At 41.0% G+C, this 17608-nt stretch overlaps 1 protein-coding gene across 1 annotated transcript in view; it reads right to left on the bottom strand.

Annotated features, from left to right (window-relative positions):
- ESR2 (estrogen receptor 2) overlaps positions 1–17608 on the bottom strand; it is a 76352-nt gene that overhangs the window by 12579 nt on the left and 46165 nt on the right. The window contains 2 exon segments of the mRNA XM_077122424.1: positions 9577–9710; positions 16237–16375. Of these exon segments, the coding sequence (XP_076978539.1) occupies positions 9577–9710; positions 16237–16375 (273 nt within the window).

Raw genomic sequence — 17608 nt, 5'->3', positions numbered from 1 at the left:
AATACCATTGCTGGGTATCTACTCAAAGGACTTAAGGGCAAAGACACAAACGGACATTTGCACACCAATGTTTATAGCAGCGTTATTTACAATTGCAAAGAGATGGAAACAGCCAAAATCTCCAACAACAGACGAGTAGCTAAACAAACTGTGGTATATACATACGATGGAATATTATGCAGCTTTAAGACAGGATAAACTTATGAAGCATGTAATAACATGGATGGACCTAGAGAACATTATGCTGAGTGAGTCTAGCCAAAAACTAAAGGACAAATACTGTATGGTCCCACTGATGTGAACGGACATCCGAGAATAAACTTGGAATATGTCACTGGTAACAGAGTCCAGCAGGAGTTAGAAACAGGGTAAGACAATGGGTAATTGAAGCTGAAGGGATACAGACTGTGCAACAGGACTAGATACAAAAACTCAAAAATGGACAGCACAATAATACCTAATTGTAAAGTAATCATGTTAAAACACTGAATGAAGCTGCATCTGAGCTATAGGTTTTTTGTTTTTTTTTTACTATTATTATTACTTTTATTTTTTTCTCTATATTAACATTCTATATCTTTTTCTGTTGTGTTGCTAGTTCTTCTAAACCGATGCAAATGTACTAAGAAACGATGATCATGCATCTATGTGATGATGTTAAGAATTGCTGATTGCATATGTAGAATGGTATGATTTCTAAATGTTGGGTTAATTTCTTTTTTTCCATTAATTAATAAAAAAAAACAATATATAATGCACATCTGTGATGATATTGTGAGCCTCTGATTGTATATATTAGATGGATTGTATGGTGTGTGAAGATGTCACAATAAAATTGCATTAAAAATGTACATATCTTAATTTAAAAACACTTGATTGCTAAAAAAAATGTTAACCATCATCTTAGCCTTCAGCAAGTCATAATCTTTTTGCTGATGGAGGGTCTTGCCTTGTTGCTGGTGGCTGCTCATGTATTCGTGGTGGTTGCTAAAGGTTTGGGTGAGTATAGCAACTCCTTAAAATAAAACCAACAATGAAGCCTGTTGTTGACTCTTCCTTTTCTGCAGCATGTGATACTCTTGGATAGCATTTTGCCCACAGTAGAATTTCTTTCAAAATTGGAGACAGTCTTCTCAAACCCTGGTGTCGCTTTATCCATTAAGTGTATGTAATGTTCTAAATTACTTGTCTTTTCAACAACATTCACGGGATCTTCACCAGGAGGAAATCCCACCTCAAGAAACCATTCTTTGCTCATCCATAAGAAGCAACTCCTCATCTGTTCAAGTCTTTTCATGAGATCACAGCAGTTCAGTCACAGCTTCATGCTCCACCTCTCCGTTCTCTGGCTGTTTCCACCACACCTGCAGTCACTTCCTCCACTGATGCCTTGAACCCATTCAAGTCACATATGAGGGTTGGAGTCGATTTCTCCCAAACTCCTACTAAGATTGATATTTTGACCTCCCATAAGTCAAGAATGTTCTTGATGGAATCTGGAGTGGTGAATCCTTCCCAGAAGGTTTTCCATTTATTTTTCCCAGTTCCATCACAGGCATCACTACTGATGGCAGCTCTACAGCCTTACAAACTGCATCACTTAAATAATGACTTGAAAGTTGAAAGTACTCTTGATCCATGGGCTGCAGGGCAGATGTTGTGTTAGCAACATGAAAACAACACTCATCTCACAGTACATTTCCATCAGAGCTCTTGTCAATGAGCAGTAACATTTCAAAGGGAATCTTTTCCTTGCAGTAGGTCTCAACAGTGGGCTTAAAATATTCATTAAACCATGTTGTAAACAGATGTGCTGCCATCCAGGTTTTGTGGTTCCCTCCATGGAGCACAGGCAGAGTAGATTTAGCATAATTCTTAAGGGCTTTAGGATTTTTAGAATGGTAAATGAGCACTGGCTTCAACTTCAAGTCAATAGCTGCATTATCTCCTAATGAGAGAGTCATTTGGGGATAATGTCCTTTGAAGCTTTGAAGTCAGGCGTTGAATTCTCCTTTCTAGGAGACAGAAGGCTGTTTCATCTACATTGGAAACCTGTAGTGTAGCCACCTTCACCACTGATCTTAGACCTTCTGAATAACTAGCTGCAGCGTCTACATCAGCACTGCCTACTTCACCTTGTATGTTTATGTTATGGAGAGGACATCTCATAACCAACCTCTGCTAGCTTCAAACTGTTCTTCTGTAGCTCCCTGACCTCTCTCAGTTTCATAGAATTGAGGGGAGTTAGGGTCTTGCTCTAGATTAGACTTTGGTTTAAGGGGATGTTGTGACTGATTTAATCTTCCATCCAGACCATTAAACTTTCTCCCTATCAGCAAAAAGGCGCTTTCGGTTTCTTATTATTCATGTGTTCCTGGAGTACCCCTTTCGATTTCCTTCGAGACTTTTCCTTTACATTCACAGCTTGGCTGTTCAGTATAAGAGGCCTAGCTTTGGGCCATCTCGGTTTTGGGAGTGCCCTTCTCACTAAGCTTAACCATTTCTAGCTTCTGATTTAATGTGAGAGACGGGAGATTCTTCCTTTCGCTGAACACTTAGAGGCCATTGTAGGGTGTTTAATTAGCCTAATTTCAATACTGTTGTGCCTCAAGGAAGAGAGAAGCCTGAAGAGAGGAGAGAGACAATGGCCAGTCTTAGAGCAGTCAGAACACAGACTTTTATCGATTGTTTGCTGTCTTTTATGGGCACAGTTTGTGGTGCCCCAAAACAATTACAATAATAACATCAAAGATCATTGATTACAGCTCACCACAACAGATACAATAATGAAAAAGATCGAAACATTGCAAGAATTATCAAAACATGACACAGAGACAGGAAATGGGCACATTTTGTCACCAAAATAGCACCAATAGACTTGCTCAACACAGGGCTGCAACAAACCCTCAATTTGTAAGAAACACATCTGCAAAGTGCAATAAAGCGAAGCACAGTAAAATGAGGTGTGTCTGTATTAGCCCGTATCCTGCGATCTTGTAAACTCATCTTTTTTTGTAGGCACTTGCATTTTCTACATAGATTAATATGTTGGCAAATAAAGACAGCCCAGTATTTTTCTACCTCCATCCCCATCCCACCTTTTCAGGGACTCCAAACACAGGCATACTGGCAACTGTATTTGTCCCATAGCTCACCAATGCTTGATCATTCTTTTCTCTTTCTTCTTCTCATTTTTTTTTTAAATGACAGTTTCTATTGCTATGCTTTCACCTTCACTAATCTTTTCTTCTGCGAGACCTAATCTGCCATTAATCCCATCCTGGCAGTTTTCAAATCTAGACGTTCAGTTTAGAAAATTTGTGGGTTACATGCTTTCCATGTCTCTTCTTAAGTTGCTCATGTTTCCCTCTTGAACATATGAAACTGTTTCTAATGCCTTTGTCTACTGATTCCATTATCTGTGAATTTTGCGGTCTTTTCAATTGATTGGTTTCTTCTTTATTACAGATCATATTTTCCTGCTTCTTTGCATGCCAGGTCATTTTTTACTGACTACTAGACATCATGAGCTTTAATTTGTTAGGTACTGGATATTCTCACATTCCTCTGTCATTCCTGAGCTTTACCCTAGTGTGTAGTTAAGTTGTTTGACAATTTAGTAGTTTAATCCTTTCAAGACTTGCTTTCAAGCTTTGTTAGGCAGGAACAAAACAACCTTTACTCTGGGACCAATCCTGTCCCACCACTGAGGCAATACCTTTCTGAGCACTGTACCCAATGTCCAGTGTATTAGAAGATTTTCCTCTGGCTGGTAAGAAAATAAACAATTCCTGGCCCTTTGTGAACTCTAGGAGTTGTTCTGCCTGCTCCTTTCTGGTGTCTTTTCCTGTTCATCTCACAAGTATGCACTCAGGTGAAGATCTGAAGGGGGCTCTGCAGCTCTCAGGAACTATTTTCCATGCACAGTTCTTTCCTCTCCAGTACTGTCCCTTAGCTGCCTTGGCCTCCCCAAATTCACAACTCTGTCTCCTCAGCTCAGGGAGACCACCGGTCTCTACTCCAGGCCACTTTCCTTACATTGCAGCCTGGAAATTGACTGCAGGCAGTAAGCTGGTTACTGCACCGTCCCGAGAGACTTGCCCAATACACAGTGTCTGCTATATATTTTCTGTTAGGTATTTTTATTTGTTTAAAGTGGGAGGGTAAATCCTGTCCCCACTTCTTTCTTTCTCTCTCTTTTTTTAAATTTAGTGCTACCGATAGCCCCATGGAAAACATCTCTACCCCCAAATCCTTAAAATCTAGCATAAAAAAGATTCCCCTCTCTTGACAGTGGAAAATTTCCAATAGAAACAGAATGCCACTTTCCAAACAGCAAGGCTGAACAGAATAAATTCATTTTGACAACTATTATAACTACTAACTTTCTTAAAAAGAGATTTGTTAAATTCTACTTGTCTTCCACCACAAGTGGTAATGACGTCGCACGCCACCCTCGCCCTCGGGAATTCTCTTACAGCAGTTCTTCTGTCAGATGCTGCAGGAAGGAACACGGTAGTCTTCCTCTTACCCATCCCCACAGATTCTGTTTCTAGCTTTTGACAACAGCACAACGTGATGTCTTGGAGGCTAAAATGGCTCTAGTGAACTTGCCAAAAGGAAGGCTTTTTTATACTGCAACATGTTGTAACAACAAGCAAACTGCTTTCCAAGGAGTCCTTTCCTGTGCCAAAGAGTTCTAAATGATTTCTGAACATAACAGAAGCCCCACATTCTGGCATTTGATGATCCTCTGATGCCAAGATGGTATGTACTTTTCAAGTAGATCCTCCCTTTAACAAAGACAGAAATGGCACATATACGGGAGGTAATATCTGTAGGCAGTTTGAAAGAGGAGAGTAGAAAAAAGGTGATTTCCTTCAGCAATCAAATGTCCTGTTTGGACATGTTTTACGTGTACATCTGCTCAACCACCAACGTAAGCTGGTTCCTCTTATCATCGAGTAAGAGGCAAGTAGCAACAATGAGTGCCAAGAAAGAGCCAGAAGCTCCAAAGTACTTGGGTTCCATGGCTTTTCCTAAAATTTCCATTTGCCCAATAATTTATCCTTTCTACTCACAAACTATTTGCTTTCCAGAACTGAAGTTGGGGGTGTACTGGGTGCAGGGGAAATGTCCTATTACACAAGTAGGGCCAGACTGAGACTCAACTAGGGAGAACATAAAGGTACTCTTTGGGGTCTCTGTACCTTCAAATGACCTCCAGATTCCTTCCTCAACCCTTTCTTCCCCCTTCTCCAGAATCTGCCCCTTTCCCCCAGACCCAGCCAGCTCTAAGCAGCACCCCATTCTCTATAACAGAGCTTCTCAAAATATGGTCCGTTACAGGTCCACAAAAAAATGGGTGGAGTTGAATGTAAGCTTTTAGAAACTTTTACAGCAATTGACAGATTTTTTGTTTTTGTTTTTCATGGGCAGGCACTGGGATGACAGAGTAATTTTAAGTCAGTTGAATGTAAAAGCAAAACACTAGGGCCTTCTCTCTCCAGCCAACACGACAAGCAAACTCACCACCCTCACCCTGTCTACGTGGGACATGACTCCCAGGGGTGTGGACCTTCCTGGCAACGTGGGACAGAAATCCTAGAATGAGCTGAGACTCAACATTAAGGGATTGAGAAAACCTTCTCGACCAAAAGGGAGAAGAGTGAAATGAGACAAAATAAAGTGTCAATGGCTGAGAAATTCCAAACAGAGTCGAGAGGTTATCCTGGAGGTTATTCTTACATGTTAATTAGATACCACCTTGTTATTCAAGATGTAATGGAGAGGCTGGAGGGAACTGCCTGAAACTGTAGAGCTGTGTTCCAGTAGCCATGTTTCTGAAGATGGTTGTATAATGATATAGCTTTTGCAATGTGACTGTGTGATTGTGAAAACCTTGTGTCTGATGCTCCTTTTATCTACCTTTTTGACAGACAAGTAAAACATATGGAATAAAAATAAATAATAGGGGGAATAAATGTTAAAATAAACTTAGATTGAAATGCTAGTGATCAATGAAAGGGAGGGGTATGGTATGTATGAATTTTTTCTATTGTCTTTTATTTCTTTTTCTGAATTGATGCAAATGTTCTAAGGAAATGATTTGATGATGAATATGCAACTATGTGATGATATTGTGAATTACTGATTACATATGTAGAACGGAACGATCGTATGTTAAGAATGTTTGTGTTTCTTTCTTGTCATATATTTTTTTAATTTTAAAATTAATTAAAAAAAATTTTTAATGTAATCAAGGAAAAAAAAAACCAGGGCCTGTATTTTGCATTATTTTGTTTTTCTAGAAATTACAGAAGTAACTGTTCATAATGAATTAGAAATGTAAAAAGAAAAATTAAAACAGGTTCTCCCCTACAGACAGTTGAGGAGAGCACAGCTCTCTGTGTCCCCTTTCATCCTAAAGAGGAGTGGGGTGGGGTAGGGAGGGGCTGTGAGATAGGCGGGATCTGAGGCTGGGCTGGGGAGAAGGGGCAGCCATGGGGCCACAGGCGCTGCACTGAGTTTTAGTTTCCAGGACTTGCTGCCTAGGCCAATGTCCCGGTTTGAAAGTATTATGTACCCTAGAAAAGCCATGTTTGAATCCTGACCCAATCTTGTGGGAGCAACCCTTTCTTTTAATCCTGATTCAAGAATGTAGGTTGGAATCTCTTGATAAGGTTATCTCCATGGAGATGTGACTCACCCAATTGTGGGTATTAACCTTTTTTTTTTTTTTTTAACATGGGCAGGCACCAGGAATCGAATCTGGGTCCTCTGGCATCGCAGGCAAGCATTCCTGCCTGCTGAGCCACCGTGGCCCGGTATTAACTTTTGATTAGATAGAGATATGACTCCATCCATTCCAGGTGGGGCTTGATTAGTTTATTGGAATCTTTTAAAGAGGAAACATTTTGCAGAGAGCCAGAAATAACAAAAGCCTCAGAGCCAACAGAGAGAGAGCTGACACAGATGTCGACACATGGAGAACAGAGACACACATGTTTGGGGATGCTTGGAGCCCAGCAAACATCGCCATGAGATGTTAAGGAAACCAGAACCTGGAAAGAGCCAAGGGAAGCCAAGAAATGAGAGAATGAGGAAGTGGAGAGGCAGCGTGAGGCACACCCTCAGGAACAGAGGGTAAAAGCAACGGAGCCTGGAAGCAACGGACCAGTGTCTCTTCCCAGCTGATAGAGGTGTTGTAGACGCATCAGCTTTCCTTGAATTAAGCTATCTTTCCCTGGATGTCTTAGTTTGGACATTTCCACAGGCTTAGAAGTGTAAACTTGTACCTTATTAAATTACTCTTTTTAAAAGCCATTCCAGTTCTGGTATATTGCATTCTGGCAGCTTGCAAACTAAAACAGCTGATTCAAAAGAAAGCAGCATGGTATGATCCCACAGATTCCTATGGTTTCAAAAATTAAGCTCTAAGATTGGATAAAATCTAGCTAATAAAGCTCCAAATGAGGCCTGTGTGAAGTTTAAGTCATCAGATGGGGATTAAAACATGGATATAAATATTATTTGAGAAAATAAAGTTAATAACCTAAAGTCCCAGCAAGAGCAAATAAGCAAAGCAATCAATACCTGATATAGCAAATGGACTGAATACCAAACAGATGGCAAACTGAGGGGTATGAAAATGGCATAAATCCTCAGAAAATCTTCAAAATAGCTCATCTCTCTTTATTACAGTAATGGTTGTGGTGGTTAAAAAAAAAAGAGAGAGAAACTGGAAATTAAGTAAAGGCCCATCAACAGAGAAATGGTTGAACAATTTAGTACAATGCCCTCTTTTCAAAGACTAGGTTAGATCTCTCTTAGCTGACCTGGAAGGATTTTACAGCATTTTGAAAAGTGAAAAAGCTACACGCAGAAAAGTACTTGTAAAATATTCCGATTTTTATAAAATAAAAAAAAAAGAAAAAGAAAACCCTCCCTGTGTAAACATAGGGGGGACTTTTAAAAAAAATAATTATTTTAATGACTATGAGAGACTGGAAGAAGGAATGAAGGATACTTCCTTGCCCTGCTCTGCCTTGTTAAGAGTGGTTACTTGGGCTTAGAGTGGGGGGGGGGGCAGGGAGGTTATGTCAAAAATAAGACAACAGCAAGCCTCTTTCAAAGTATCCATAATTTTTAGTGCAAGATACAGTGCTGTTTACATAAAATTTTGTGTATGAGTCTGTGCATGCATCTGTATTTCTATCTCCCCATCATTAGAGAGGAAGAGAACTACTGAAGAATAGTCACTAGGGCAGGCCATGGTGGCTCAGCAGCAGAGCTCTCGCCTGCCGTGCCGTAGACCCGGGTTCGATTCCTGGTTCCTGCCCATGCAAAAAAAAAAAAAAAAAAAAATCACCAAAGTTATGGAGGATTCCAGGCGATTTTTATTTTCTTCCTTATATGTTTTTTCTTTCGTTTGAATTATTACAATGACCAGGTATTATTCATGTAATTTAAAACACACACACACACACAGCAAAACTAGCCATGTACACCCACGGATGCCTTACTCATTCCTCACATTTACCTCCTATACTTCCCTTAAGTGCGGGCCCTTCCTCTCTGTCCCCACCACACCGCATCAGTTCAGGCTCTCATCAACCTCTGTGACACCCACCCGGCCCCCTGCCTCGGTCTGTCCTCTCTCTAGTCAGTCTTCCCCACGGAGACCTGAATGACCTCTCAGTAACCCCCATCTGTCCATGAGACTCTCTCCCCCAAACCTCTCTATGCCTGCTTAATGCCCCAAGCAGCAGCTCTCCACCGAGGGTGCAGCACAATCTTTAGCACAGCCTTTTACTACCTCTCCGCCTGCCCTCCAGCCTTCCTCCAGACGACTTGCAACTCCTGGCTTACCCGTGTTCTTTCCTCCTGGGCTACTCCTTTCCCTGCCCAGCTAACATCTGCTCAATCCCTGAAGACTTGTTCAAACATCATTCCCTTCTGCAATCACTCCATTGTCTGTTCTCCTTCCGTTTTCCCACAGTACTCTGTATATACTTTATTATAGCACTGAAATCATTATATATATACATATTGGCATGGGCAGGCTCTGGGAATTGAACCCAGGTCTCTGGTATGGCAGGTGAGAACTCTGCCACTGAACCACCGTTGCACCGAGATCATTATATTTAATGATTTGTTTTCTCACTGTGGGCCATGTGAGGGCAGGATGAAACCTTGTGTTGAATGAATGAATGAACTAATGCAGAACCCCAAACAGTAAATATTATTACATATCAACCAAGTAAAATGTCTGAATAAACATTGAAAATAGGCTAGAAGCTAAACATGTTAAAATTCATTTTTTCTTTTCCAGCAAAGTGGCTTATGGCACTTTTTTAAATTGATGGCCAGCAATTAACCCAATGAATAATTTGCATTCAAGTTCCCAAAAGCTAACAACAGTTGAAATCCCTATAAAATAAAGGAAATGTCCAAAAGAAAGCCATTTGACCCCTTTTCAGATAAAGTAAGTCCAATACCTTCCTCAGCGTCATGCCAGCTCTAGAAACAGCGTCTCTCCCCCATAAAACACAGCCCAGCTGGGCGGCTACTTACTGGAGTTGAGGAGAACCATGGCCTTGACACAGAGATATTCTTTGTGTTGGAGTTTTAACTCACGAAACCTTGAAGTCGTTGCCAGGAGCATGTCAAAGATTTCCAAAATTCCTTCTACGCATTTCCCCTCATCCCTACAAGAGTTTATTTGGAAATGTAAGGACCGTGCAGCTTCGGGCGAACATCAAGAGTATTAAGGAGTATTTCCTTCTCAACATCCAATTTCATCATGTACATCCTTTAAATTTAACATCCGATTCATCATGTACATCCTTTAACTATAACAAGGCGGTAATGAGACCACACCTAGTGATGTGAAATTTCTGGAATTATCGTCACATAAAGAAGGCAGGACATTTCCTATAATACCTAAAGTTAACATTTGCATAAAGACTATGTAGCTAAAAGTGTGCATTGGAACTACATTTTCCTTCTACCTGTTTTACCAAATGTTTTCTTAAAGGAATAAATACCATTTCTGTTGAGTATTTGCATTCTAAACCATTTCAGTCTACCAGCCCTGGATATGACACACATTACTGAAATAAGACATTCCATGTTTCCATCAGGAGAACTGTTACTGGACAAAGGCAGTGGGTTCTTTTGCCCAGTGCGCTCAAATGACCAATTCTGGGCACACCAGGGTTTCAAAGAGAGTAAAAGTTTATTACTAGCACATAGTAGGAGAGCAGATGGCCTATCAGTCCAAAATTCTGTCTCCCTGCAGTAAGCCTGATAGTTTTATAGCATTAAAAGATGGGCAGGGTTTAGGGTAATGAGCACAGTGGCCCCAGATGATGTAATTAGAGATGACTTAACTACTGAGCGTGCACAGATTGATTACACGCTCAGTCACAGAACGTGTGTAAGAAAATGGCGGAATGAGGTTTAAGTGACTTGTAGGTTTAAAGTTTAAGCTACTGTGCATGTCAGGTGGGCCCATATTAGTTAAATCCAGTCTTTGTTATCAAGACTACTTTGGATTTGGGGTGGGTTAGCTAGAGGCTGACCCAAGACCCTTCATTAATAAGCATGAGGGGCTGTCTTTAGTGATTACAAGACTCTAAAGTTGAAAAGCTGGATACATGGGCACAAATGAAGGTTAGTCACAAGGTTTTTACAATCTCAGGGGCAGATAAGGGCTATACAATCATTATCAGAGATCAAGACAGCTGGATTACAATTCAAAGATATTAGGTATTTCCCTCTGTCTATTCTAATGCACCAGAAAGCAAAAAGGAACATCTAGACAATAATTCTGTCATCAAAATCATAACCAAGAAATCTGAATTAAAAGGATGATAAACTTTTTCTCTCCTTGAAACCCCATCTCTCAGGAATTGGTCTTCAGAGTGTACTGGGCAAAAGAATCAATGGCTTTTGTTCCATAACAAAATCATCCCTTAAATCCCAATTTCTCAGTTACAGAACAACTAAAGTGATCATGAGAAAAAAGTAAGTGTTATAGAAGCAAATGTCCCAAGAAGAAATAATCCTTCATATGTAGAGCTTGGCTTTTACTTCCTAGGGGTCATTTAAAAACTGACAGAGCAACTAAAAGAAATTTAAATGCAATTTGAGAAAAGCTAGTATGACATACGAAGAAATCATGATTAGAGAAGAGATATTAGAATCAGGAAAGGAAGGTAGAGATGGAGATGTGGAAATTTTTGAGTTGCTGAAGATTATTCTTAAGCAAAAGTTTTAGACAAACTTTGAACCAGATAATTAAAATTCTCTGGATCACATCCTAAAAAAAATGAATTTTTAAGTATACTTTTGAAGTAAATTACTTGAACTTTACAAGTACCAAGTACCAGTTTCCATCATTCCAGCCAGAGACACATTATTTCACCCCCACTGCTCTCAAAAAACTTATATTATCATCCGTCACTCCATTACAGGAAGTTCTTGGCAAGCAGTTAGGTGACTGCGGTGAAAACTCCATTTGTTCCTAAAAGCCCACAGTGCAGGGTGACCGGCAACCGCGGAGGTGGCGGTTTTCTGTGAGTTTCATTTTTCGTCCCTTTAGCAGTCCCAGAAGGAGGTTTGAAGTCTTCCGTGAACTGGCTGCCCCCAACCCAAGCTGGAGCATTTCTACTGGGGGCACTGGTTGGGAGCTAGGGGCCTATACAAATTCAAATGAACCAACGACAGGAGACCCCATTCCTGGGGGAGACTTTCCCTGTAAGTGCTAAAGACTTCTCACCAGGATCCTGCATCCCTGGTATTCACACCCCAGCAGACCCACCCACACAAAGACAATGGGGAAACCACTCGCTTTGGCAGACAAACACAGTAACTTGTGCTACCATTTTTAAAGCTCCCTGAGTGTGGACAGATTGGGTGATAAAACACCAGTGCCCCTGAGAAGTCACTCACTGGGGAAGGCCACCTGGGGAATGAGAGGCCTGGGTGAGGGCACCCAAACCTGTAGGGACCCCTTATTTATTCCCACACCCCATTCTCCCAGCTCCCCTAACCACTTCCCCAGCTCTGGGCTGTCCCCTGCTCTGCACATAATAGACGCACAGGAAATACTTGCTCCCCAAATCCTCCTCGTGCCACATCAAGACACTCTTTCCGAGACAATTAATTATTGGAAATTATAACTGTTGGGCTAGAGGACTTTCAATACTAAGAAAAGATGGCCTTAAAATATCTCTCACGGGTAAAAAGAAAAATCCACAAAGTAGATTTAATAGTCTGGCTGGGGGGCGGGCAATGGTGGCTGGTCCAGTGGCAGAGCTCTCGCCTGCCGTGCAGGAGACCCAGGTTTGATTCCGGGTGCCTGCCCACGCCAAAAAAAATAGTCTGGCTGTTTGCTTTTCTGTGAGACTCAGAGTCAGAGGTGGGATCATTTGGGCCCAACCCCCAGCCCCACCCCACCCCAGGTAGCACGGGAAGGGGACTCATCTGAAACCAATCCTAATTTCCAGAAGTTGAAACCTGTGTCTAAGAATAGTCTTACAAACTAAAATTGGTACCACTTCATTAAGATGATTTTTAATGCATTTTTAATGCAAATTCATATTTTAAAAACAGGAGCTATCTTACATGCTGGGGCATCTTAAACCCCAATAAATGCTGCAACTCACAGTAATCGGAACATGTGAACCTCATGGAGACAGTGAATTTCTGAGCCAATTTTGAAGAAAGATTGCTGGTGACAGTTGACCATTTCATTCAAGTGGTAGCAAGGTTACAGTATTTTTATTCATTTCACAGGCTGTAGAAGTCAAATTTATTCCTAGAAACTAAATGAAAAATATAGGAGGGGATGGGCCATGGTGGCTCAGGGGCAGAGTTCTCGCCTGCCATGCCGGTGCCCCGGGTTCGATTCCTGGTGCCTGACCATGTTAAAAAAACAAAAAGAAATATATATATGTGTATATATATATATGTGTATGTATATATACACATATATATAGGCGCATACAAGTTGATTGTAAAAATATTGAAGGAATAGATCAAAATCTACTCACGGAAATTTACTTTTGCATACCATTTGTCCACATATTAGTGTGAAATAAAAATAAAATTAGTAATTACATCTAGAATATTTCATTATTTGATAACCGTTCCTTTACAAAAGGCAAATGCTTTGTTTGATAGCAAAGACAAAATGCTGATTGAATAAATGGGCCTGGCTCTGGGGCACATTACTTTGTGCATACACACACGTATTTTCTGACAGCATGTATGTGGTTATAGGACCACAGTTTACCTCTGTGTGGGTGGCAGTGGGTGGAGAGCTCCAGGCTAAGGGCATGGAAAGGACTCAAAAAACGTATATTGAACTGAAGTTAAAATGAGCTGGATTCAAAGGGTAAATGAAAATCTAGAAATGAAAATTCTATGGGTATTGTGAAGAAAAATCTCCAACATGAATGTAAGCTCAGTACACTCACGGGTACAAGAGTCCACGGGATCCTACCAATACCCGCCACGGAGTCAAGCCCCACCCAAACTGTTGACCTTTCCATAACATTTAACATTAGGCAATTTCCTGTTGATGCTAAGAACAGAAAAATGTCTTAGCATATGTGATTTTTTTAGCAATCAGAAGCTCATATTCTGTGGTAGATCTTCATGTGAATTTATGATTCTAGTGGTTACTAAAGGAAGAACCGCCTTGTTAGAAATAAGCTGAGATCATCGGATTTTCCTCTCAACCTCAGTAGATTTCAAGTTTTCTCTCTGCAAAAGCCTCAGCAAGAAAGAGTAAAGGGAAACAAAAATTGCAGTCTCACTATCCACAAAAGGAACTAATCTAGTGGTATCCACTGCTTTTCTAGTCATATCACTGCTTGAAGTAACACTAAGACAATTCAGCAAAAGACAGTCATTTTCAAGTTGTACAAAGATTATTCACTTTGGGAAACGATTCATAACAGAGCCTGTTTCTAGGGCATAATTTCTGAAGTCACTTGCAAAACATTTATGAATCAACACCTTCTCCTGAAAAATACCTATTACACAAAACTTTTTATCTGTGTAAGAGACACACTTAGATACTTATATCTAAGTATAAGATATCTTATACTTGAAATCCTAGATTTCACGAAGTTAATGTTAAAAACAAGAGTAATAAGTAGGCACCTGAAAAAATGCCTGCTCGATGTGACTGTAGTTACACTTCCCAAGAATTCCTCTCTTCTATAATCAAATTACTAGATGTATATGTTATAAAACAGACTACTCTAAAACAGTTATAAAGAGTGAAAAAGGATTTATAAGAAAAATGACTTTCTCTTCTTCTATTATCTAACCAAAGGCTAGGCCTAATATTTATCCAGGGTTGTATCAACTTACAGTAACTTATACATATGCTTACAGGAGTTAAAGAGAAACATGAGAGGTAATTGTAGCAAAAACAGGAATGAAATGGTCACTGAAAATAAACTCTACATTAGGCATGGATTTGGAAATCAAAGGAAAAATTAAAATAATTTGACCATAAAGAAAGTATATTGGTTCAAGAGATGGAACTTCCATCTGGCATTAGGAGAATTATATATGTATATTTATATGTATGTTGGGGGAGATGTAGCTTTATTTAAACACCAAACAAAATACAATGAATGAATGAATGAGCCATGGTTGACTGGGTGCATGGTTTTCAGCCTGCCTTGCAATATGGTGCCCTGACATGGAAGCAGGACTGGGCTTCTCAACTGGGCATTGGATGGAGGTAAGCTAGTCTCAGGCAAAAGGTTAGAGTTACAAAGTTAGTTTGCCTTTTAGCTTCCTTCTCTTTCTCCTTCCAATCTGCTATCTCACTGAGCGTAGAATACTGTGGTAATTAGGCATGTGGAACCCAGAATCAAACATCCTGCATCACAGCTCTACCACTGACCATCCTGTAACTGTAGGCCAGTAACTTAACCTTCCAGTTAGGGATAACAGTAGTTCTCATCCCCAAAGCGCTATTGTGAAATCTAAGTAAGTCAACACGAGTCAAGGCTTAGGGTGGTGCCTGGCACACAGAAGCCCGTAAGTTAACTATCTTGATTGTACGGAGGGTCTGACGCGCTGCCCAGCTCGGGGCTCCCAGAGCCTTGCTCTGTGGTTCAGCACTTAGGCTGGCTCCACATCCCAACTTATCTTCCCAAAGGCTCTGCTCTCCACCAGAACACCTCCAAGTGACTCAGAGTGCTGTTCTCAGCCAATGCTGCCGTCGATGACGACAAGCAGAACCGGAGCTAATACCTTGGGGTATTGCTTTCCACCTGGGTACCATGTGCACGGGGTTCTTCCTATGCCCTAAACAGGTAATACTAACAGGTGGGGGCAGGCTCTGTATCGTTCATAGCCCTGGGCATCCTTCCATGTATGCACACAGTCAAATGTGACCAAACTTCCACACTAGTGCTTTTTCAATATAAGGAGTGTGAAAATCAATATACATGGGGATTTTCAAAATGCTCAAATTTACACCAAGAAAATCTGTGACTTTTCCTTCTAAAAGCTTGAGTATTGTGTATTACAGCTTCCCCTACCAAAACAGTAAATGTTATGAGGTCATTTAAGTCAATTAAAAATGATTTCCTTTTCTGTAACATCTTGAAAGAAAACTACATATAACCATGTTCTGCCATCAGCTCCATCATTCACCAATTCCTATTAAATGTCCTCGGATTTAATGAAGCACTTCTTCCACCCCTATTGCCAAAAATGCTATTTAGTGTGTGCATGAGAATGAAGTAAAGCACATTAAAATAAATTTGGCTGAATTGTGAGAATTTTATCACCTGTCCAGATAGCTCTAGATGTAATTGGGTCCTGCAGGTGCAAAGAACAGCACGACAATTTAAAATTACAACCCACAAACACGATTTCTAATGCAGAAAAATCTAAGTTGATCTGTGCACTTAGTGGTCACGTGTCCTGCAAGACAGTCCCTGCTATGTCTGGCCCTGGCCTGGGAATGCTGCTGCACCACCAGATAAAAATGAGTCCACAGGACACTGAATCCTTGCACCCATGCTTTCTCCTTTTCAGGTTCTTGACCAAGTGAACGGGGCTGATGGTCTTATCATCCTCTAATTACCGTATTGGGCGTGAGATTTTAATTGCAGCATGCAGAACTGTGTTCCTACTCACTAAACACCTCACTTAAATACGTCAGAGAAGAAACACAAAGCATTTCTTTCTCACCTGTCCAGGACAAGGTCTGGAGCGAAGATGAGCTTGCCGGGATGGTCGATTGAGCGCCACATCAGCCCCACCATCAACACCTCCATCCAGCAACTCTCCAACAGCCTCACCTGGTCGTACAAGCTGAGCTCCACAAAGCCTGTGAAAAGCAAGAGGCCATGAGACACATCCGCCCTCCTCGGCGATAGCTAAGGCGCTACCAATCTAAAGAGGTCATACTAACAGCTAAGAAAACAAGCAACAGAGGGAAATAATCGGTATTTTAAGATGTGGTTGAACGCAGGCTAAGGGAAGTTCAGGTGTGCAACCCACAATTTCCAGTCTTAGACCCCTTCTAGAAACAAATATCCTTCATTTAGAATTTATAAAGAACTGTGACCTGGGCTCTATATGGCTGACCAGAATGATGTAGAGAAGATTGGAAAGCTAGGTCTGACCTTTGTTAGCCATGTCCTAATGTTTTCTCTGCATAGCCTAACATTCTCAGCTGCCAGTCAGAGGGCTTTATGTCAGACGGCATCCATGGCTGGGGTGAGGGGTGGGGATGGAACAGAGGAGCAGGACTGTTGTGCAGAGAGAGCAGGCCCTGCAGAAAGCAAGGCGTCCGTGATTTTTCTATTGTTCAAAGCTTTCCATCCAGTGTTAGAATCATTCTTCTGGGCAGGAGCACTGTCTCGAGGCTATTCCATCCCAAACAGCAAATGTAAGGACTGAAGCAGATACCGTTAGCCTAATAGCATGCACTGGTCATAGAGATGTAAAAGAACCTAGGTAATCTCTCAGGAGGTGAGCACTTCAAAAGCACACGGAGATAAATGAGGCTTCCCCCAGGAGGCATGGTGAAAAGAGGAGGCAGTGTAATATAAATACAGTAACCAAATACGAGGCTTTGCAGCACTGCGAACTTGGGTTTGAATCTCAGCTCAGCCCCTTATTAGCTAGTTACTTCATCTCCCTGTAAATCTTTGGTTTTTTTAATAGGAAAAACTGGGGTTAATAATATGTATCTCTGAGAATTCCTGCAATGATTAAATGAAACACTGTGCATGTAGCTAGGTAATATTTTGTGATACGTTGGGCTTTTTCCCCCTTCCTTGTATTTTTCTTTTGCCTTTCCATCCCTATGCAAGGAGGTAAGAGGCTGCATATCTCTGCCTCAGGCCTATGAAAAGCAAACAAAGTTTACAAGACTTTCTAGCTTTTGTTTCCAAAAGATAGAGGAATTTAGGGAAGAAATAGAGGAGGAGTAGATAGGAGAAGGATGCATCTTGCTGGGAGAAAAGACCAACCTGAAGAAACGTTACCCTGAGGAAAGTTCTCCCTTTAGAGAGATTCTCTTGGGTTGGAGGGAAGAGACACAGCCCATGGGCCT

Source organism: Tamandua tetradactyla, chromosome 12 (assembly GCF_023851605.1).
Source record: "Tamandua tetradactyla isolate mTamTet1 chromosome 12, mTamTet1.pri, whole genome shotgun sequence".
NCBI classification, from domain to species: domain Eukaryota; kingdom Metazoa; phylum Chordata; class Mammalia; order Pilosa; family Myrmecophagidae; genus Tamandua; species Tamandua tetradactyla.
This window is presented reverse-complemented; position numbering and strand designations above follow the sequence as displayed.